This window comes from Myotis davidii, unplaced genomic scaffold (assembly GCF_000327345.1).
Source record: "Myotis davidii unplaced genomic scaffold, ASM32734v1 scaffold1112, whole genome shotgun sequence".
Classification (NCBI taxonomy): domain Eukaryota; kingdom Metazoa; phylum Chordata; class Mammalia; order Chiroptera; family Vespertilionidae; genus Myotis; species Myotis davidii.
The window spans coordinates 136771-159395 of NW_006283152.1; the positions used below are offsets into that span (position 1 = coordinate 136771).

The 22625-nt window shown below is 42.1% G+C and overlaps 1 protein-coding gene across 1 annotated transcript in view; it reads right to left on the bottom strand.

Annotated features, from left to right (window-relative positions):
* The window catches only part of KLHL3 (kelch like family member 3), a 107022-nt gene extending 89985 nt beyond the window's left edge, over positions 1–17037 (bottom strand). The window contains 2 exon segments of the mRNA XM_006753494.2: positions 6518–6637; positions 16496–17037. Of these exon segments, the coding sequence (XP_006753557.1) occupies positions 6518–6637; positions 16496–16551 (176 nt within the window). The 5' untranslated portion in view covers positions 16552–17037.
* Between the last annotated feature and the right edge of the window lie 5588 nt (positions 17038–22625).

The following is a 22625-nucleotide window of genomic DNA, read 5'->3' on the forward strand; positions in this document are numbered from 1 at the left end:
CGTGGGTGGGGGGCGGAGCCGGGGGTTGGGAGGATATGATGGTCCCCTTGCCCAGGCCTGAAGCCTGGATCAGAGGCGTCAGGCTTGGGAAGGGAGTGGAGCAAGTGATCAGAGGGAGATGGGGGTCCCCTGCCCGGGCATGATTCCTGGGCCAGAGGCCTCAGGCCTGGACGGGGACCAGAGCCAGTGATCGGAGGGAGAAGGGGGTCCCCTGTCTAAGCCTGACACCTCTGGCGGAGGTGTCAGGCCTGGGCAAGGGGCCGATCAGGTGATCAGAGGGTGATGGGGATCTACGCCTCTGGCCGAGGCATCAGGCCTGAGCAAGGGGCAGAGCCAGCAATCGGAGGGGTCTGGGGGTCCCCTGCCCAGGCCTGATGCCTGGGCCAGAGGCATCAGGCCTGGGATGGGGGCAGAACCAGTGATGGGGGGAAATGAAGGTTCCCTGCCCAGGCCTGACACCTCTGTCAGAGGCGTCAGGCCTGGGCAAGGGGCCGATCCTGCGATTGGAGGGTGATGGGGGTCAACGCCTGAGGGCTCCCAGTATGTGAGAGGGGGCAGGCTGTGCTGAGGGTGACTCCCCCCACACACACACCAAGTGCACGAATTTCGTGCACCAGGCCCCTAGTACATATTATAAAATGATTACCACAGTCAGGTTGCTAAATACAGATATACCTCACACAGCACCTATTTTTTATGGTAAGAAGACTTAAGATCTACTCTCTAAGCAACTTTCAAGCATACAATACAGTATTGCTAACTATAGTCACCATGTTGTACATTAGATCCCCAGAACTTATTCATTTTATAACTGGAAGTTTGTACCTGTTGACCAACATCTCTCCATTTCCTCCCCCAGAACCCTTCCCCAGGACCCTGACAAACAAACACCAATCTACTCTCTGTCTCTATGCGTTCAGCTTGTTCAGATTCCACATACAAGTGAGATCATACAGTATTTGTCTTTCTCTGACTTATTTCACTTAGCATAGTGCCCTCAAGATTCATCCATGTTGTTGCAAATGGCAGTTTCCTTCTTTTTTTTCCCTTCAGATATATAACCAGAAGTAGGATTGCTAGATCATATGGTAGTTAAATTTTTAATTTTTTAAAAAATATTTTTTTATTGATTTCAGAGAGGAAGGGAGAGGGAGAGAACGATAGAAACATCAATGATGAGAGAATCATTGACGGGCTGCCTCCTGTACACCCCCAATGGGGATTGAGCTCACAATCCTGGCATACGCCCTTGAATGGAATCGGACCTGAGACCCTTCTGTCTGCTGGCCGATGTTCTATCCACTGCGCCAAACCAGCCAAGGCTAAATTTTTAATTTTTTGAGGAAACAATACTGTTTTCATTAGTAGCTGTACAATTTACACTCTTTTTTAAAAAATATATTTTATTGATTTTCCACAGAGAGGAAGGGAGAGAGATAGAGAGAGTTAGAAACATCGATGAGAGAGAAACATCGATCAGCTGCCCCCCGCACACTCCCCACTGGGGATGTGCCCGCAACCAAGGTACATGCCCCTGACCGGAATCGAACCTGGGACCTCCCAGTCCGCAGGCCGACGCTCTATCCACTGAGCCAAACCGGTTTCGGCAACAATTTACACTCTTAACAATAGTGCACAAGGGTTCTTTCTCCACATCCTTGCCATCACTTATCTCCTTTTTTTTTTTATAATATCCATTCTAATAGATATAAAATGCTATCTCATTATGGTTTTCCTTTGCATTTCTCTGGTAATTAGTGATGTTGGGCCCCTTTCATGTAACTGTTGGTCACCTGGATGTCTTCTTTAGACAAATGTCTATTCAGGTCCTTTGACTAGTTTATAATAGAATATTTCATTTTTTGCTATTGAATTGTATGAGTTCCTTATATATTTTGGATATTAGTCAAATATATGATTTCCCAATATTTTCTCCCATTTTGTAGTTTGCCTTTTCATTTGTTGACAGTTTTCTTTGCTATGCAGAAGCTTTTCATTTTGATGTAGTCCCACTTGTTTATTTTGCTTTTGTTGCTTATGCTTTTGGTGATAAAAAGTCGGTGCCAAAACTAATGACAAGGAGCTTCTTCCCTGTTTCTAGGAGTTTTATGGTGTCAAGTCTTAACACTTAAGTATTTAATCCATTTTGAGTTAATTTTTGTGAATGGGGTCCAATATCATTCTTTTTCATGTTCAGTTTTCCTAACACCATTTATTGAAGAGACTATCCTTTACCCATTGAGTAGTCTTAGCTCCTTTGTCAAAAATGAGTTGACCATATATACATGGGTTTATTTCTGGGCTCTCAATTCCATTCCATTGATCTATGTGTCTCTACCATACTGTTCTGATTACTGCAGCATTGCAATACAGTTTAAAATCAGGAAGTGTGATGTCTCCAGCTTTGCTCTTCTTTTACAAGATTGCTTTAGCTATTCAGGATCTTTTGTGGTTCCATACAAGTTTTAGGATTGTTTTTTCTATTTCTGTGAAAAATGCCATTGGAATTTTGATAGCGATTACACTGAATCTATAGATGGTTTTGGATAAAGGCCTTATAACAATACTAATTCTTCCAATACACGAACACAGAATATATTTTCATTTATGTGTCTTCCTCGATCTCTCTCATCAGTGTCTTATAGTTTTCAGTATACAGATCACTTACCTCCTTGGTTAAATTTATTCCTAAGTATTTATTGGGGATTTTTATGTTGTTGTAAATAGGATTGTTTTCTTTCTTTCTTAGTTTGTTATTAGTGTATAGAAATACAACTGACTTTATATGTTGATTTTTTTAAAATATATTTTATTGATTTCTCACAGAGAGGAAGAAAGAGAGATAGAGAGTTAGAAACATTGATCACCTGCCTCCTGCACATCTACTGGAGATGTGCCCACAACCCAGGTACATGCCCCTGACCAGAATCGAACCTGGGACCTTTCAGTCCTCAGGCCGACGCTCTATCCACTGAGCCAAAACAGTTTCGGCTGTATGTTGATTTTATATCCTGCAACTTGACCAAATTTATTTATTAGTTCTAACACTTTTTTGGTGGAGTCTTTGGGTTTTTCTATATTCAGACATGTCATCTGCAAACAGAGACAATTTTATTACTTTGGTTTTTATTTCTTTTTCTTGCCTAATTGCTCTGTCTAGCACTTCTAGTACTATGTTCAATAGGATGGTGAGAGTAGTTACCCTTATCTTGTTCTTGACCTCAAAGGGAAAGCTTTCAACCATCCTATATAATAAAATCCTAATATGCAAATCGACCAAACGGCAGAATGACCGGTTGCTATGACGCACACTGACCACCAGGGGACAAGATGCTCAATGCAGGAGTGCTACTCAGCCAGAAGCCAGGCTCATGGCTGGCAAGCACAGTGGTAGTGGTAGGAGCCTCTTCCACCTCCATGGCAGCACTAAGGAGCAGCGAACTGAGCAGTAAGGAGCAGTGAGCAGGTGGGTGGTAAGGAGCGAGGGGTCCCAGACTGCGAGAGGGATTCTGGACTATGAGAGACATGTCTGTCTGCTGGCTTAGGCCTGATTCCCATAGGGAGTGGGCCTAAGCCAGCAGGCAGACATCCCCTGAGGGGTCCCAGACTGTGAGAGGGTGCAAGCCAGGCTGAGGGACTCCCCCACCCAGTGCACAAATTTTGTGCACCAGGCCTCTAGTCGAGTATAATGTTAGCTATGGATTTGTCATATATGGCCTTTATTATATTAAGGGATGTTCCTTCTATACCCAATTTGTTGGGGTTTTTTCAATCATGAACAGGCATTGAGACATTTTTTGTGCATCTATTGAAAGAATCATATGATTTTTCTATTAATTTGGTTTCTCACATTTACTGATTTACATATCTTGAACCATCCTTGTATCCTAAGGATAAACCCCACGTGATCATGGTATATAATCTTTTTAATGTGCTGATGAAATCAGTTTGCTAGTAATTTTTTTTATTCCTCACCTAAGGATGTTTTTTTATGTTGCCTCCCGCGTGCACCCGAACTGGGGCCAGGGATCAAAACTGAAATTCAGGTACATGCCCATGACCCTTGGGTGCCTGGGTTGAGACTCTAGCCACTTAGCTCACCAACCAGGGCCAGTTTGCTAGCATTTTGTTGAGAATTTTTGCATCACTATTCATCGGGGATATTGACATGTACTTTTATTTTCTTGTATTGTACTTATCTGGCTTTGGTATCAGGATAATTCTGGTCTTGTTAAAAGAAATTTGAGGGTGTTCCCTCCAAGTTTTTGGAAAAGTTTGAGAAGGATTGGCATTAATACTTTGACCGTTTGGTAAAATGCACCAGTGAAATTATCTGGTCATGGGCTTTTCTTGGTTGGGAGATTTTTAGTTACTGATTCAATTCCCTTAATCATGACTGGTCTGTTCAGATTTTCTATTTCTTTTTTATTCAGTCTTAGAAGGTAGTATGTTTCAAACATTTATCCATTTATTCTAGGTTATCCAATTTGTTGGCACATAATTGTTCATTGTGGCCTCTTATGATCAAGTGTCTTTTTGTAGTGTCAGTTGTAATGTCTCTTCCTTTATTTATAACTAAAGGCCTGGTACACAAATTCATGCATGGGTGGGGTCTCTCAGCCTGGCTAGCAATCGGGGCCAATGGGGGCGTCTCACCCAGTCCTGATCAGGGCCGATTGGGGCCAGCTAACCTGGGGGAGGGATGGTGGGGAGTTGGCCGGCCATGGGAGGTTGGCTGTGGGAGCACAGTGACCACCAGGGGGAAGCTCCTGCATTAAGCATCTTCCCCTGGTGGTCAGTGCACATCATAGCAACCGGTCAACCAGTCGTTTTGTCATTCGGTTGCTTAGGCTTTTATATATATAGATTTTGAGTCCTCTTTCTATTGTCTTGGTTAGTTTAGCTGGGTTTGTGAATTTTGTTGATCTTTTTTAAAAACCAACTCTTAGTTTTATTGATTTTTTTCTATTATCTTTCTAGTCTCTATTTCACTTATCTCTGCTTTAATCTTTATTATTTCCTTTCTTCTGCTAACTTGAGACTTAGTTTTTTCTTCTTTTTCTAATTCCATAGGGTGTAAAGTTAGGTTGTTTATTTGGAAACCTGGAATCTTAAATTAGACAAAGGGAAAAAGGCAACTCAAGGGAACAACATGAAGAACTTCAATAGAGTCTAGGGAACACAACACAAATTCTTCAGTGACAGGAGAACCATACACATAGGCACAAACATCAGCATTGCCTACTGCCAAAGACAAATATGAACACAGCTTCCAGGAAATTTGGCAGGGTGCCTAATAAAAATTGAGCAATAGGGCATAAGATAAATTTAATTTAACTTGGTTTTTATGCCAAAGACTGGGCCCTGCAAAAGGGAAAAATGAGGACACAAATATAGAATCAGATAGAACTTTTTTTAAAAAGTAGTTCAACCCCTTACTCAACAAACATATTTTCAGCTATATATGATTATGCTCATGTCATTTTCTCTGCTTAGAAGACATTTTCCTATCCATTTATCATTCTTTAACTCTTACTTGTCCTTCAAAATTTACCTCAAGCATCATCCCCTTTAAAAGTGTTCTCCAAATTTGCAATTTGGCATAATTGCTTCCATAGCACACTTTAAGACACAAATAATTATTGCACACCTACCACCTGGCAGGTACCTGGTGCATTCTTCCTTCACAAAACACCTATTTGTACTACAGAATATAATTTTTTTGACCTATTTATTTATTTAACTTTTTACCCCCACTCACCCATCGCAGAGCCTAGCTACTGCCTCAGTTCCTATGAAGTACTAGGTGCTAGACATCACAAAGATTCAGAAGTTGCTGCTGCCTGAGGAAACTCATGAGCTACATAGAAAAGAGGAAATAAACAATTACAGTTCACAACAGGATGAATAATGGCATGGGCAAAAGAAGCTTCTGAGTTCTCTAGAAAGGAAGAGATTGTGTGCATAACCTTTGTACAAAAAAGCATGTTCAGTATCCTGAACCTGTCTTGCAACAAGCTCATCAAACATGCACACTGGCTTTTAGCTCAGCGAGGATGAGTGCATTTGCATTTCATTTATTTCTTTATAGAGTTAAATTGCATTTTAGAAGCTAGGTATTTTTCCATTCATGTGGCTAACAAGCTAAGTTCAGACCAAGGAATAAGAGGGAGGCCAAAAGAAAATGCATGGCATCCACAGTCTTTAATCTGCAATTGTGTGTAGGTGTTATAATCATTCTATTATTGAACTTCAAGTAGCTGGTTCAGTTGGAAACCAAGTCCAGGAACAGAATTTCTGTAACCATAAGGGATTCCTCCCCTGTGATTAAGTACTAAAATGATAGGTGTTAAATTCAAAGGAAAGAGAGATTTCTGAAAGACATCTGCCATGTGACTGAGGGTGGGTGGGGAAGAGTCACAATTCACTAGGAGGTGGTGTCCTAACTTAATAGAACCTGATAACGCTCACCAGGCAAGTTGCTTCCAAAAGGGCACAGGCAAAATAGGAAATGTACCTCCTCAGTTCATTCATAACCTTGAACGCCTTCCCCATGTGGGCAGGATTGACAGTGATAGTCCTCTGGTTCTTCTCATCATCCCCAGCCTGTAACGGGGACAGGGAGCTCAGCTTGATGCTGTGAACAGGAAGGGAGTGGGAGAGGGGAAAAAGAGGATCACATGTTGATAAACCCATTCACCCAACTGCCACAAGTGCATGCATTTGCCCACCCACCAGAGGCATCCCTGTCAGCCTGTTCTCTTAACCATAGACCCAACAGGGAAGGAATGCATTGGGTCAGGCGTTTCTGCAGGATCTTCCAATGCAAAGTGCATTCCTCTGGTGGAAGATGGGTCCTAGCTCAGCTTATTCCACCAATACTTTTGTGACTTTGTGGGAGTGCTTAACTTCCATCTCTCCAGATGGGGAAATTAAGCACTATACCATCCAATTCATAGGAATGTTTGTTCATTCAACAAACATCTAGTGGAGCCTACTGTGTGCCAGGCACTGTATTGAAATTTAAGGGAAACACAATAAACAAGGAACAGACCCTGATCTCACAAAATTTTGAGTTCAGTAGAGGAGAAAGCCAAGTAAACATTTAACCATTGTATCTTAAGTATTATAATTTGACTAGAGGCCTGGTGCATGAAATTCATGCACTTGGGGGGTCCCTCAGCCCAGCCTGTGCCCTCTCACAGTCTGGGAGCCCTCTGGGGATGTCTGACTGACAGACATCCTTAGCGCTGCTGCATCGCCATTGTGCTCACCAGCCATGAGCCCGGCTCAGGGCTTCTGGCTGAGTGGCACTCCTCCTGTAGGAGCACACTGACCACCAGGGGGCAGCTCCTACATTGAGCGTCTGCCCCCTGGTGGTCAGTGCACATCAAAGCAACCGGTCGTTCTGTCATTTGGTCAATTTGCATATTAGCCTTTTATTATATAGAATAAGAGTTACAGAAACACACAATTGGGGAAAAGGAAGACATGTGTAATACTTTAAACAATAAAAAAAGGGTTATAGAAACACAAAGGATGGGCAACTATCCCAATGCTGGTATGTTGAGGGGAAAACTTTGTAGAAGCTGAGCAAGAGCATACATTAACCAGGTAAAAAGGAAGATGGAAAGTATTCGGACAGAGACAGCAATATGCACAGAGACCTGGAGAAAAACTCAAGTGTGTTCAGTAAAACTAGAGGAGAGTATCAAAGAAAAAAAGGCTATTAGACTGAACAGTCTTGTGTCATATAAGCAAAGCTAAGGAGTTTAGATTTCATTCTGAAACCATGAGAAGCCATCAAAAGGTTTTAAGCAGAGAAGTGGGGCAGGAAGCAGGTGAACATATTTGTGCTTCAGAAAGAACACATTGGCTACACAGTATAGAGCAGTGATGGCGAATCTATGACATGCGTGTCAGAGGTGACACGCGAACTCAGTTTTTTGGTTGATATTTCTTTGTTAAATGGCATTTAAATATATAAAATAAATATCAAAAATATAAATCTTTGTTTTACTATGGTTGCAAATATCAAAAAATTTCTCTATGTGACACGGCACCAGAGTTAAGTTAGGGTTTTTCAAAATGCTGACACACCGAGCTCAAAAGGTTCGCCATCACTGTCCTAAGGCTTAGGAAGAGCCACAGTCAAGGGGCCAAAGAGCCGCATGTGGCTCACGAGCCGCAGTTTGCCGACCACGGGTCTAAGCCATCATAGTCTCTTGTTTTATTACTATGATAGCCTCCTCCCAGACTCCAGAGTGATCTTCACAGAATGTCAGTGTAAGCATGGCATGTTCTATCTAGAACAAATCTCAGAGACCTAGCCTGGCCCTTCATAATCCCATCATTTCCCTGAAGACTTCTTGTTACTGTACTAAAAATACTTGCAACTGCCTAAATATACCAGGCTCTTTTGCCGTATCCCCATTCTTCCTGATGTCTAGTTCATTCCTTTCAGCCCTTCAAGCCTCTGCTGGGATCTTTCTATCATCCTCCACTACCCACTATCAGTGGTTCTCAACCTCTGGCCCTTTAAATACAGTTCCTCATGTTGTGACCCAACCATAAAATTATTTTCGTTGCTACTTCATAACTGTAATGTTGCTACTGTTATGAATCATAATGTAAATATCTGATATGCAGGATGGTCTTAGGCGACCCCTGTGAAAGGGTCGTTCGACCGTCAAAGGGGTCGCAACCCACAGGTTGAGAACCGCTGCACTAGATTAATTTTCCTTCCTATGTGTTCCCATGGTACTCTGTGCCTCCCTCTATATAATAATGTAATTATCTCTTACTTCTCTGTCTCCCCCACACAGTATGTGCTGGAAATGTTTAACGTTGGTTTCAAAGAAGGGAGCCCTGATTTTTTAACATTTGCCAATTTCCATGGTGTAAATATTTCCACCACAACATATTTCAATCTACTAGCACACTGTCACTGAGTATATGGAGGTGGGAAGAAATGTACAGCAAGCACATCATTATATCACCATATAGTATTTCCACTGTACAGATATAAGAGACATAGTCCAAGACAGTGGTTGCCAATCTTTCAGACCTCATGGACCACCAGTGGTCCGTGGATGACCAGTTGGTGACTGCTGGTCAGGAGACATAAATCATAGTAAAATAAATGGGAAGTGATGAGTTTTGAGTGTTTATTACACTTATTTTCAATATAATTAAGTTACATAATTTAATTAATAAAAGTTGTATTTAAAAACTGACTCATAGAATTCCTAAAAATTTAATAAGCAGCTCTTGCAAGTGGATGATTGTTGGCTCAAGCACAACACTGCTCACCCAACTTTGAGCTCCGTGAAAAACAGGATGGTGTCTTATTTCCCTCTCTATTCTTAGCTTCTGGCACATGACAGGTGCTCAATAAATGATTATTTGAGTAAATGAAGGAATGGGTAAGTAAATGAGGTATAACTACCAACTATTCCGTCTTTCTTCACTTCCCCTTATAAAAATAATTATGGCTTTATCCTTCTCAACTTCCCCTCCTTCTTTCCCCATGGGGGATTTGAGGAATTATTTCTTAGCTGTCTGGTTCCCTGAACTGGTGATACAGAATCAGGAGGATGGGGGGCAGAGAAAGCCAGCATCAACTAAAGAAAAGGGAAGCAGCAAGAATAGTTTCTATTGCCGCTTCCTGTGTCAGTTCTTAGGCTCTTTCCATCGCTGAGGAAAATTCAGCCAATGAATGGAAAGGAAGAGACACTAGATAGCAAGTCAGCAAAGCGGGAAACAGAAAAGCCTCTGAGCAGGCTGATTGTGCAGAGGTATTTGGGGGATCTGTCAGATGAGGAGCTCCAGCGCATAAAGGGTGTCAAAGAGGAGAGGAAAGGGTAGCCTTAGAAATGCTGCTAAAGCTAGGAACTACATAACCTGTAAAAGGCTTCAAGAGATGCAAATAAAGTTTAGGCAGAGTGGGTTGATACTGGGCAACATACACAGAGCCCAGGCACATTATATTCAAGCTACAGATGAGACAGAAGAAACGCAAAGTCTCTTAAAGAAGGGGAAAAAATAGCCTGGTTGGTGTCGCTAGTAGTTGAAAGTCAACCCATGAACCAGGAGGTCATGATTCGATTCCCAGTCAGGGTACATGCCTGGGTTATGGGCTCAATCCCCAGTAGGGGGCGAGCAGGAAGCAGCCAATCAATGATTTTTCTCTCATCACTGATGCTTCTTCCTCCCTATAAAATCAATAAAAACATATTTTTTTAAAAAATAAGAAAAAATAAAACTATCCCAAATCATTAAAATCCCTCATTAAAAAAAAAATGCACCCTTTAGAAACGGAAACTAAAAAACAAGAATCAGAGAGAGAAAGCCTTTGGTCCCACTCACCCCACACTATCCAGGAAAGAAAATGATTTAATTACCAGACATAGTCATTTGGTTCAGCCTCAGGTCAGATCCCTGTGTAAAGCTTAAGTGCCATAACTTAGCTCCTAGTTTACTATGCAGCCTTTTGATCAAATTAGCCTCCCCCATGGTTCTCCTTCAGGAAGCAAGAAAAGTGGTGGCAGGCCCTCAGGAACATCTTGCGAGTAATAGTTTTCACGGCAAATTAACAAACTGTTGTACGCCAGGTTCTTGTGAGTTCATCAGCTTGACTCTGCTTCTCCAAGCCTGGGCAGCAATAGAATGCTGACAAGTTAGGATTTTGGAACCTACAGGGATCTGGGCAAACTGCAGATCTAGCATGTTTCCCAACCCTAAAGCGCAAGGAATGACCACTGACTTGGGATAATGTGCGCAGCCTATCAGGCCAAGGGGCTCACTTCTTATGTCCTACTCTCTGAGGTTCTTCACTGTGCGGCCAAACCAGGCTGAATGAAGACTGGATCCTCTAGGACCTGTGACACAGCACTACCTCACCCCACGGACTGCGGGAAACTGCAGCGTTTACTGGAGTCAACATTATCCATTGTTTTGAATTTGGAATTTTCCCACAAGCCCACCATAATTCATTAAAGCCAACCAGCAGCTGTTGCCATTCTTACAATCAAGCTCAAGAACAGGTATGTTACTAATCACATTCCTAAGGGTCCAATTCACAGACTGCTTCTTTCAAAACGCAGGGGTAAAAATCTCTTAAGTGGGCTGTGTAAAAATGTGAAGCACAAGAGAACCGCTTGAGTTCAGACAGAATTAGACAAGGAGCAAGAAAGACTAAAAGCAAGCACACCCTTTGTTATGTGGTATTTTGGAAGCCAAACTTCTGTTTGGTTTGAATAGGAAAACTGAGCTTTTCCATGTGTGTAGTTTTGATAAAGGCTACAATAGATATTCATAAGTTAAAAAGAAAAGTCCAGGAAAATTGTGCTGAGACTCTAAAAGTCTTTATAAATTATAAAAAGTTACAGATACCTAGCTTGAGAACCACAGAACTTATTTAATGGGAGAGGGGAGAATCTGAGAACAAAGCATGTTCAATTTATTTTTTTATATAGTTTATTAATGTTCTTTTCAGGCTAACCTAGTTCTAGGGTTCATCTAGCAACTGAAAAAAATTAGGTCAGTTCTACAATGGCAAATTTCATCAAATAAAGAACTTGCTTTAGAAAAGTTATCCAAAAATGTTTCTGTCTGGATCTGGAATAATCTAAAACCTAGCAAGCAAGATCCTAAAAATCCCAAACCTGAGTATGGGGAAACTACATGGTTTCTGTCACTGATTGTTTTTGTTGTTGTTTTGTTTTGTTTTGAGGGGTTGTTTTTTTTTTCAGCTGAAAACCTTATTTTACCAAAAAGTTTTTCCAAAATGGAAAATTTTATTTCAGTTATCATGGGTAAAATGCACATCTGCTTCAGGCAACAGTGATGTTCAAAAATTTCTTCAAGCCGAAACCGGTTTGGCTCAGTGGATAGAGCGTCAGCCTGCGGACTGAAAGGTCCCAGGTTCGATTCCGGTCAAGGGCATGTACCTTGGTTGTGGGCATATCCCCAGTGGGGAGTGTGCAGGAGGCCGCTGATCGATGTTTCTCTCTCATCGATGTTTCTAACTCTCTATCTCTCTCCCTTCCTCTCTGTAAAAACTCAATAAAATATATTTAAAAAAAAATTTCTTCAAAAGTTCCTACCCACAAATTCTGAGGCAGGAGAGGACTCAGCAAAGTGCTGTGTGAAGAAAAAAAAAGCTTGCGTGCTGCACTCAACACTTGTTCTTCCCTGGATCTTGACTGCATTTTTTACTTAGCATCGCAAAACCCAGCCTTTAGAGAGCCTCAGTTTTCTAAATTGTGTCTTCTCAGAAAATATGATCTATCTGCTCCTGGATCAAGGGCAAAGAGATATGCTCCGTCCTGTTCCTAAGCTCCCCAAGGTCCAGGAGCAGGCCTCCCTCTGTAAAGATGAGCCATTCTCTCTCTGAGGACTGTTCACACAAATTCATGGCATAATCTTGGGTGCCTGGGGCCCACCTCAAGCAGGGGCATCCTGATGCCTCTGATGAAGGAAACCACAATTTTAAGAAAAACAAACAAACAACTTCCCCTTTTTATGATGTTTCTTCCAGAAGTTGTGGTTCTCTGCAACTCTTGCAGATATGCCAGAGACTAGGCCTGAAAATAATTTTTTAAATTATGGCAAAGTATATATAACATGAAATTTATATTTTAACCATCTTTAACTGTACATTTCAGCAGCATTAAGTACATTTATGTTGTTGTGTAACCATCACCACCATCCATCTCCAGAACATTTTCATTTTCCCAAACTGAAAATCTACCCATTAAACAATTATAACTCCCCATTCCTCCCTCTCCCCAACCATTAGCAACCACCATTATATTTTCTGTCTCTATTAATTTGACTACTCTAGGTATCTCATATAAGTCAGAAATTTATTTTAATTCATCCATAAGTATGATTTCCAGAACTGAAATAAAATCCCAATAGCAAGAGCAACTGCCATTTTCAATGTCTATCTGCTCTTCACACGCACAAATACATACACACACACATGCCATCACTGTAGTAACTGAGAGCCTTTTTCTTTGCAAAACAGAAGACAGAATCATCTTCCTCTGACAAACCAAGCCACAGCAATTCTTCACACAGAGAGATGGGAAACAGCTTCAGAAGGACCCATAGAGCTGGAGAGCTTGCAGGATACAACAAAAATGAGTGTAAATTCACAGGTTCTTCTTAAGATTTTGGCCTGAACAAGGGTGTATTCAGTGGTTCCAAACCACAGGGAGTCTATAAAAAAAAGGACTGAGGTAGGTCTTGTTGAAACCTAGAAGAAATGCCACCCCTATATCTGAGTACAAGAAGATAGTTTAGGTAAAAAAAATCCTGGCCTGATAAACTCTCCCTAATTTTCTCATGGGAATGGTCCCACATAATCTGCTTTGGATGACAAATATAGGAAGGCCCTAAAATAAGTTATGTTAGTATCCCAGTAGAGTCATGGGATTCAGCAGGTCAATAAATGAATACCAATGATAACAGCAACTAGCATTTCCTGAGTATTTCCTCTGTTCCAGAAAAACTTGACTAGGTGCTTTATACATTTTTTCTCATTTGATCTTCACAATAACCCCATGAGGTATAAATACTATTACTCCTTTTGCACCAAAAAGAAAAATTATTTCTGAAGAAATGTGACACACTCAAGGTCACATAGTTTATGAAGTAGATTCACTGCAAGATCTGTTACTCCAAAGCCCATGCTTTCAATTAATAGCCTTTAAAGGTAGAAGTTATTTTCATACCCTTATGGCAAAGAAAGAAAATTGTTCATTAAAAATCTCTTGGCTGAAAATGTTTAATGCTTAAACACAGCCCCAATTAAGCTTCATCAGGTTAAGTGTGGAACAAGCCCCAGATTCAGGATTCCTCCAGTCTCTGGAGGTTTGACATGTGATCCTAGGCCAGTCACTCAGCTTCTCTGACCCTGGGTTTCTCAGGGAACTTGTAAAACAAGACTAATTCCCCAGTTCTCTCCTACCTCAAAGCATTCCATAGGGTCAATTACCCGTACTGAGATAAAAAGGCCGATATCTAAGGATGAACCTATTGGCCAAAAGTTTTCAATCTCCTCTCTAACCAGCTTGCTTTTTAATTATCAGAGCTTCCCACAGAAGTCATCAACTAATCAGCAAATTATTATCCAGGACCTACTATGCACGCAGTCACAGAGCAGTGACAGAGCAGTCACTGAGGACTATTCAGAGGTATAGGTACCATCCTTGTCCTTGAAGACCTGTCTCCAAGTTTGGGGACTTATAAGATATAAAAAACAAAAGCACAAAAATTCTCGTGGCTTCATCTATTATTCGGTACCCAACTATGAGATACTGAGAGATACTGGAATTCAGAAGAGCATCAGCTGGGACTAGAAAAGCTGAGATTTCAGAAGACAAATGCTTGGCATGGTAAGTTGGTCCTGGGGTAGAAACAAAATATAGTGAGCTGAGTGACCTGATGAATGTTGGAAGATGCTCAGTTTGTATTTCTTGCTACTTTCTGTCTCCAATACAGGAAAAGCATAAGAACATATGCAAAAACCAGGTGTTATAAAGCAAACTATGTCAGCCATGCCAGCTGAAAGGCACTGAATATTGAAATACAAGAGAGTTCCTTGAGGGCATGGACCCATTACATTTCTTAATACAGTTCTGGGAACACATTAGGTGCCCAAAAATGCTTGGGAAGTAGTACTGTGATCTGCTGCTGCTAGTCTCACATGGACCTTTCAGCCCATTATACCATGAGTCAAGAAAATAGGCCTGGTCCAGACCCTCTAGCCTCCATTCACATCACCCCGACCCTACTGCTAGACGCCATACAACAGAAAGAAGACACTGCCCACCTCTGCCCCAAGTCTAGGAAACAAGCTACATGGAGTCCAACACTATGCTTTTGCTGCAAAGAGCATCCAGGGACAGACTGCACCAGCAGCATACTCTGTCCAAAAAGCCCCAGATTCTTGAAGTCACATCATGAAACACAGTCCTGGCAGATGTGGCTCAGTGGTTGGAGCATCGACCATGTACTGAAGGGTCGTGGGTTCAATTCCCAGTCAAGGGCATGTACCTGGGTTGGAGGTTCAAATCCCAGCCCTGGTTGGGGCCCGTGTAAGAGGCAACCAACCAATGTGTCTCCCTCACATTAATGTTTCTCTCTCCCACCCTCCCTCTTCTTTCTTCCCTCTTTCTCTCTCCCCTGCTCTCTCCCTCCCTTCCACTTTCTTCAAAAATCAATGGAAAAAATATCCTCAGGTGAGGATTAACAAAAAGAAAGAAAGAAACACAGCCCCTGAGGCCTGTTCAGAAAAGAGAACACCAGCAATCGTGTCAGGCCTCATGAGGTCTAGAGATGTTTAATGACATCACTCTGCACCACGAAGTGCAAGAGTTGGGGCAATCTGTGCAAAGGAAGTGTTTATTGCGGTACTCTCCAGTCAGTGTGGATTTAATTAAACCTGTTATTTAACCAGCGGGTTACCATCTGCATCAAACCGAAAACTCAAAGCAGCAGCCCTCCCCTCAGTGTGCACTTGCATGACCTGATCCCTCCCTGCTGCCATCTCACCTAGAGGAAAATGACAAGCCTTGTTCTCTATCAGCTGCAGATGCAGAATGAAGAGGCTGGCACAACATGAGATGTTTTGGCACACAGAGGAATGACCCGCCATGCATTGCACTGGGCACCTTCACAGTTAAAAGAATCAGATCCCCAGATAATAGTTTAAAATTTATAAACATGTGCTTGCCAGGAAATAAACCCTTACTAGTTAGATCCTGCTCAACAGATTGCTGATTCCTATTTCATAAGAAACCCCTGGTAAAGAAGCAAGAGTTCCTCTTAAGAGCACACCTCCCAGTATCATTTATAAACTTTTCAACGCCAATGAAAGTCAGATCAGAGTGAGTGTCATCTGATAGGTTTCTCTCCTTCTTACCTGAATTTGTGTGCGTATGAAGGCACACAGGCACGCACGCAGGCACGCACGCTCACACACACACACACACACACTTTTAGCAACGACATTACCATAACATGGTTCCTGAAGATTTGAGCACTTCAGTGTGAAAATGAAATCACTCTATGCCTGGCCAGCCCTGCTATAACATCAAAACACACACACACACACACACACACACCACCACCACCACCACCACCACCACCAAAGAAAAAACACCCCGGGAAAGTAGCCAGGAAAGGGAAATGCCTTGAGAAAGGCAATCCTGATTCAGCCCATGCTGAAACTACTCCCAAACACCAGCCAGGAAGTCCTCTCGCAGGGTGCTCCGCTGCCCAGCAAATCCAGACCTGCCTTTATGGAAGCTAATCTCTGGAGAAAGGGGCTTCCCTGCTCTATTCAGCCTCCCGCTGGGATCCATCAGTGGCCAGGTCTTCCTTCCGACCCTGCCTAGCTAATGCAAACACAAAAGCTGGTGGCTGCCGCAGGAGCACACATTCACTTACACACACACACACAAACACACTTGCACATACATACCTTTCAGCCTCCATTGTGCAAGGCCCAGCGGGAGTGGCAGCTGCTGAATTGTGCATGCACCGGGAGATCCTAGCTCTGTTCTCGGTTCTCGCAGCCAACCAGCAGGAGATCTGATCAGCAACAGTGATTCAGCATGGCTGCAAATGAAGCCTCCTCCCTCTCGATCCTCCTTCCTCTGACTTACTAGCGGCAGCTTCTACCGCAGAAGCAGCAGCAACAGAAAATGTCTTACCCAGAGCTCCCTGCAGTCCTTTCAGCTGCTAAAAGCAGCAACCCACTTGCTCCCCCTCCCCCGCAGGCTTGCTGCTCCTCCGTCTCCTAGGAACAGCGCAGCTCCAGCAACCCAACTGCGGTGCCACCTTTCCAACTGCCTCCACATCTGCCCAGGCATCCCCAGCCCAGGCGACTTGCCTACCCCAAGGACTCGCGTCTTCTCTGCCTAGACTGCAAAGACTCAGGCAGTTATTCACTAGCCCAAGAAATACTGGCCCCCACCTCCTCCCCTGCCCCCATCAGCTATGAGTCTGTCAGCCTGGCCAGATTGCTGGAATGAGGAGGCCCCTCCCTCTGAGGCTTGCAGTGGAATTTATCCACCTGGGGAAATTGACTTGTAGGTCAGCTCATGTTCCAATTCCTTCTCCCAAAATTTACAGTAGCTCTGAGAGTCTGATAGATAGGGAATAGTTAGGGGGAAAGGGCCTCATACAACTGAGAAGAATGCACAGAGAAATTAGAAAAGAAAATTGGTAGATACAGGTGAAAATGAAACAAGTCCCATTTTACTGCAAGAGGCCAAATTTCATAGCACAAACCTAAAATAGCTTCCAAAAGTCTGTCGTATTGAAATTTGACTAAGCTGTGCTCTATCTACTAAGTCTCCCACTGATTCCCCATCTCCAGCCTAAGTATCTCACACCCTGTTAACTCCAGCTGTTGAGACTCAACTTAACTCTAAAACATAATCTTGGGGAGGCAGGAGGCCAGTCTGTGTCCTAGCCACAGCCAAGAGGCTTAGTGGTAACTAAGGCAATCAGCCATTGATGATTGACTCTGCACAAAAATGGGTTTAGAAGCTTCCCTGATGCCTCAGGAAATCACACCGGGGCATCCCTATTCTGGGACCCTCCATGGCACACCTGTGCTTCTCCGGATCCACACTACCACTAGCTATCTGAGTGACTTTCAGGAAGTCTTTTCTTCACTGTGGACCTCAGCCCCTCATCTCAGGATGAGACCAGACAATTTCAAGAGTCCCTTTCACCTCTAAAATCACAATGAGTGTAAAAAAAAAAGTCTTAATGTTCCATTTTTCTTCTCATTAGAGTAACCCGTGACATTGTTTTAAGGAGAAAATCTATTGGACTCTAATTTTTTGTAGAATGCTTCAGGGAAAGTATGAGAGGTGCTCTATAAATCTATTATTGTTATAATTTAGGCCTTTTTTCACTGCTATAAAGCCCTGAAACCAAGGCGGGAAGGAGGGGCACTGAGGTAATACAAACTAAGAGTAACTTAAAACTTAATTTAGTCTGTTGAACTCAAACTGGCTAGGATGTTATTCTCAAAGATTATCTCTGACACGTCAGGGCCTTCTTAGATTAGGCCATTACCCAAATTCATTCTTTCTCAAATGAGAAGAAACCTAGTTGGACTTATTTACGCCCATCAGCCCTGTATCACCACTTCTTCTCACAATACTCCTCTCATCTTTTGCCTGCTCTGTCTCTTCCTCCTCTAATCAGTCTTATGGCTCTATTCCAGATATTTCCTCTTGAAGTAAAGCACACAGACCAGGAGTAGCTAACATCACAAATAAGGAAACTGAATCCCAGAATCCGTGCCAAAGTGCAGACATCCACCAGGAAGACAACTGGGTGATTCATAAAAAGGACATAAAAATAAGTGGAGTCTCTCTTTTATAACTTCATATCCTCATTCACAACTTCACCAATCAGGAAATGTCACATCTAACAAACCAGAAAAAAAGAAAGAAAAAAAAGGCCAAGAAAGGAAATATACAAGGGCTGAACATATTCAGGTTTCAATATTACAACTACTGAGGGGCAGTTTAAAACTTTACAGACTTTTCTTTGCAATCTACTTTTGCCACGCTAACTGTCACTACAATGTATGTGTTGAAACCATACTACTACCATCTACACCGCTCACTTTATCCACAAGAAGTACACAAGAGAGAGACGATTCAGAGAAGGTAATCAAGAAAATACTATCTAGTAAAACCAGGGCCAGAGCTAGGCCAAGAATTAGTCTCCAGACTGCTGGCACAAAGTTCCTGCCCTAATCATCTCTAGTTTGGGCTACGGTTTACATTTTCTACCTCATTATCCAAATGTTTTCTGGGCCACAACCTGAACCTGTTTGCTCTAGAGTAACCTTCCTGAATGGGCTTCAGGTTAAGAAAAGTTGCTAATGAATTCTTGCAATGGAGGAAAGTTAAAAGAACCAAAATACAGTGGGGCCCTGACTTACAAGTGTCTCGACTAATGAGTTTTTTGAGATACCAGCTGTATCTCTGCAGATTTTTTGCATTGAGTTGATAGAATAATTTGAGTTAACGAGCTCCTTAACAAGCTCGGTCTCGGGATGAATTAAACTCGTAAGTCAAGGCCCCACTGTAGTGTCTGCCTAAGAAAGAAGTCCCACCCTTGGAAGACTAGCAGTAGTGCCTTACCCCCTTCTTAGCTCTCCTTCTCATACTCAAGCCTCCTCCCACAGCTTACCAATAGTGGCCTCACCTTTCCATCCAAAGCAACTTTGTTCAGGATCCTTCAGCTCTATGCAGCTCAGGAAGAACCATATTAGAAGAAATTTTGTGGTTGTGGATTTGGTCTAGAAAGTTCTCTGCTACACATTCTATCTTGCCACAAGTAGTCAGTACAGCATAGTTTATCTGGAGAGAATTAGAAGACCAATCATTCTTAAATTTTTTTAATTGAATTTACTGGGGTGACATTGGTTAATAAAATTATTTAGGTTTTGTGGGTACAATTCTATAACACATCATCTGCATATTGTATTGTGTGTTCACCGCCCCAAGTCAAATCTTTCCATCATCATTTATCCCCCCTTTACCCTCTTCTACCTTCCCACCCCGTTCCCTCTGGCAATCACTATATGGTTGTTGTTTTTGAGGGTTTTTTGCTAAATCCCTTCACCCTTTCTACCCAGTCCTCCAACCCCTCCCCTCTGACAGCTGTCGGTTTTTTATCTATGAGTCTTTCTATTTTGTTAGTTTATTTTACTCATTAGATTCTACATATAAGTGAAATCATATGGTTATTTGTCTTTTTCTGACTGGCTTATTTCACTTAGCATAATACTCTCCTGGTCTCAGTCTTCCTTTTAAGTATCTTTTTTCTTCTTTTCTTGCTTTTACCCTCTTTCTCCAGGACTTCAGTTTCCCACATGTGCAGGCACCTTAACACAGTACAGTGGTCCCACACCTAACTGTGCAGCAGAACCATCTGCCCAGCTGATAAATATTGTAGGCATCAGGGAATCAAAAGGCACAAGAAACTCGTTAGGGTTACGGAAATGTTTCATATCTTGACTGTGCTGATGCTTACACAATTGTATACAACTATTACATTTCATTAAACCAGATGAAATGGGTGAATTTTATTTTATATAAATGATACTTCAATAAACCTGAGAAAATGAAAACACTACAGGGGCCAGGCACCACCTCACACCTATAGAGTTGGGGCCCAAGGAACAAGAGTGTTAATGAACTTCATAGGGGACTCTAATACACAGCTAAATTCAAAATCTACTTAGAACAATGAAAAGAGCTCACATCGTTAAAATCAGACAGACTAGGGTCCAAATATATTTACCAGAAACATAACCCTCAGCAAGTTACTTTGCAAGTCTCAATTTTCTGATCTGTAACAGATAATAATTGTGCCTACCTCCAGGGTTGTTTGGTTTCAATGTAAACATATATAAGCACTTAGCAGAGAGCCTGGCCTATACTAAGCATTCAGTAACCACTGACAGCTATTATTTGCATTGCCTGTGCCATTGTTACCAAACTATTCCTCTGTGAGTCCTTGGTTCAGAGGTTAAGAAGTCAGCCGGATACCTTATGCCAGGAAGGACAGCCATGGGCCTCTCCTGAAGCCATTTGCACATTTCCAATAATGACTATTACCAACAGGTCACCAATGACCAGCAGAACCAGAGCTAAATTAAGGCCCACCCACACCTATATTGCCAAAACTTCACTTCAGATACTGGACAACTTGATGAGTAGACTCTGAGTCTACCTATAGGTGCTTATAGTGCCCTAGCCCAGGAATCCAAGCAGAAACTGAAAATGAATTGAAGCCCAAAAATTTCAGAAGGTAAACAGAACAGGACCTTATCCAGAGTAAAGCTTGGCTTCCCTCAGGACTCCTCCTCTGAGGGTAGAAGAAACCATGCCCTGAGTGGATACAAGAGACTCATCCATGACATTTGTGTTGCACTTTAAATGCTTACAAAGTGTTTCATGTCCCTCATCTCCTTTGGTTTAAGATAACAACCCCTGAATAGTAATAACAGCTCCCATCCCTTGTTTATTTACTCTGAGCCAGATTCAGTACTCAAGACTTCAGTACCCCTCTCATTAAATCCTCACCAGAGAAGGGACTATTATCCTTGTTTTAAATGTGAGGTGTGGAGAAACACAACAAATTTGTATGTATTAATTTTGTATTGTGCAACTTTACTGAATTCTAACAGTTTTTTATGGAGTCTTTAGGATTTTCTATATATAATATCACGTTATCTGCAAATAGTGATAGTTTTATATCTTCCTTTCCAATTTGGATGACTTTTAATTCTTTTTCTTGCCTAATTGCTCTGGCTAGGAATTCCAATATTATGTTGAATAAAAATGGTGAAAGTGGGCATCCTTGTCTTGTTCCTGATCTTGGAGAAAAGGCTATCAACTTTTCACCATTTGGTATGATGTTAGCTGTGGCATATATGGGTTTTATTATGTTGAGGTACATTCCTTCTATACCCACTTTAATAAGGGTTTTTATCATAAATGTTGAATTTTTTCAGATGCTTTTTTTGCATTTATTGATATGATTCTATTAATTTTACCCTTCCTTTTGTTAATGTGGTGTATCACATTAACTGATTTGCATTTGTTGAATTATCCTTGCACCCAAGGGATAAATCCCATTTAATCATGGTGAATGACCTTTTTAATGTGCTGCTCAATTTGGTTTGCTAGTATTTAGTTAAGTATTTTTGCATCTATATTCATCAGGGATATTAGCCTGCAATTTTGTCTTCTTGTGGTGTCCTTGTCTGGTTTCAGTATCAGGATAATACTGGCCTCATAAAAATGAGTTTGAAAGACTTCCCTCCTCTGTTAGAACTAATAAGTTCAGTAAAGTTGCAGGATACAAAAATCAATATGCAAAAATCTGTTGTGTTTATATACACTAATAACAAACAACCATAAAGAGAAATAAAGAGCCCTGGCCAGTTTGGCTCAAGTTATAGAGCATTGGCCTGCGGACTGAAAGGTCCTGGGCTTGATTCCAGTCAAGGGCACATGCCTGGGTTGCGGGCTCGATCCCCAGTAGGGGACGTACAGGAGGCAGCCAATCAATGATTCTCTTTCATCATTGATGTTTCTATCTCTCTCTCTCCCTCTCCTTCCCTCTCTGAAATCAATTAAGAAATATTCCCCCTTCTCCACCCCCCAAGCAAGTCCTCAGGTGAAGACTTAAAAAAATAATAATAATCTCATTATCAGATCTCAAAACATTTAAAGCCCATCTGATTTATACACAGACTTTTCACACCTGTACAAAAATTATGTGGCTTCAAAGAAAATGTAAAGGGGGCACTGGGGAGAAGAGACTCATACGGGAGAAGCGGGACTGTCTGGCAGCGGTTGGAACTCGAGGGTAGCTTTCTCTCGGAGGGGCTTGCAGCAATTACCGGGACATTGAGAAGCACAGACTCTGAGGGCAGCAATAACTGCTAGCCCTGCCCTGTTGAACCCGTGGGACCCGCCCCGCCCAAGCCCTGCAGGGAGGCTTTTGCTGGATAGCCTAAGGCAGAGGCTAGATTAGCACCTCCCTCGCGATCCAGGAGCCAGGAA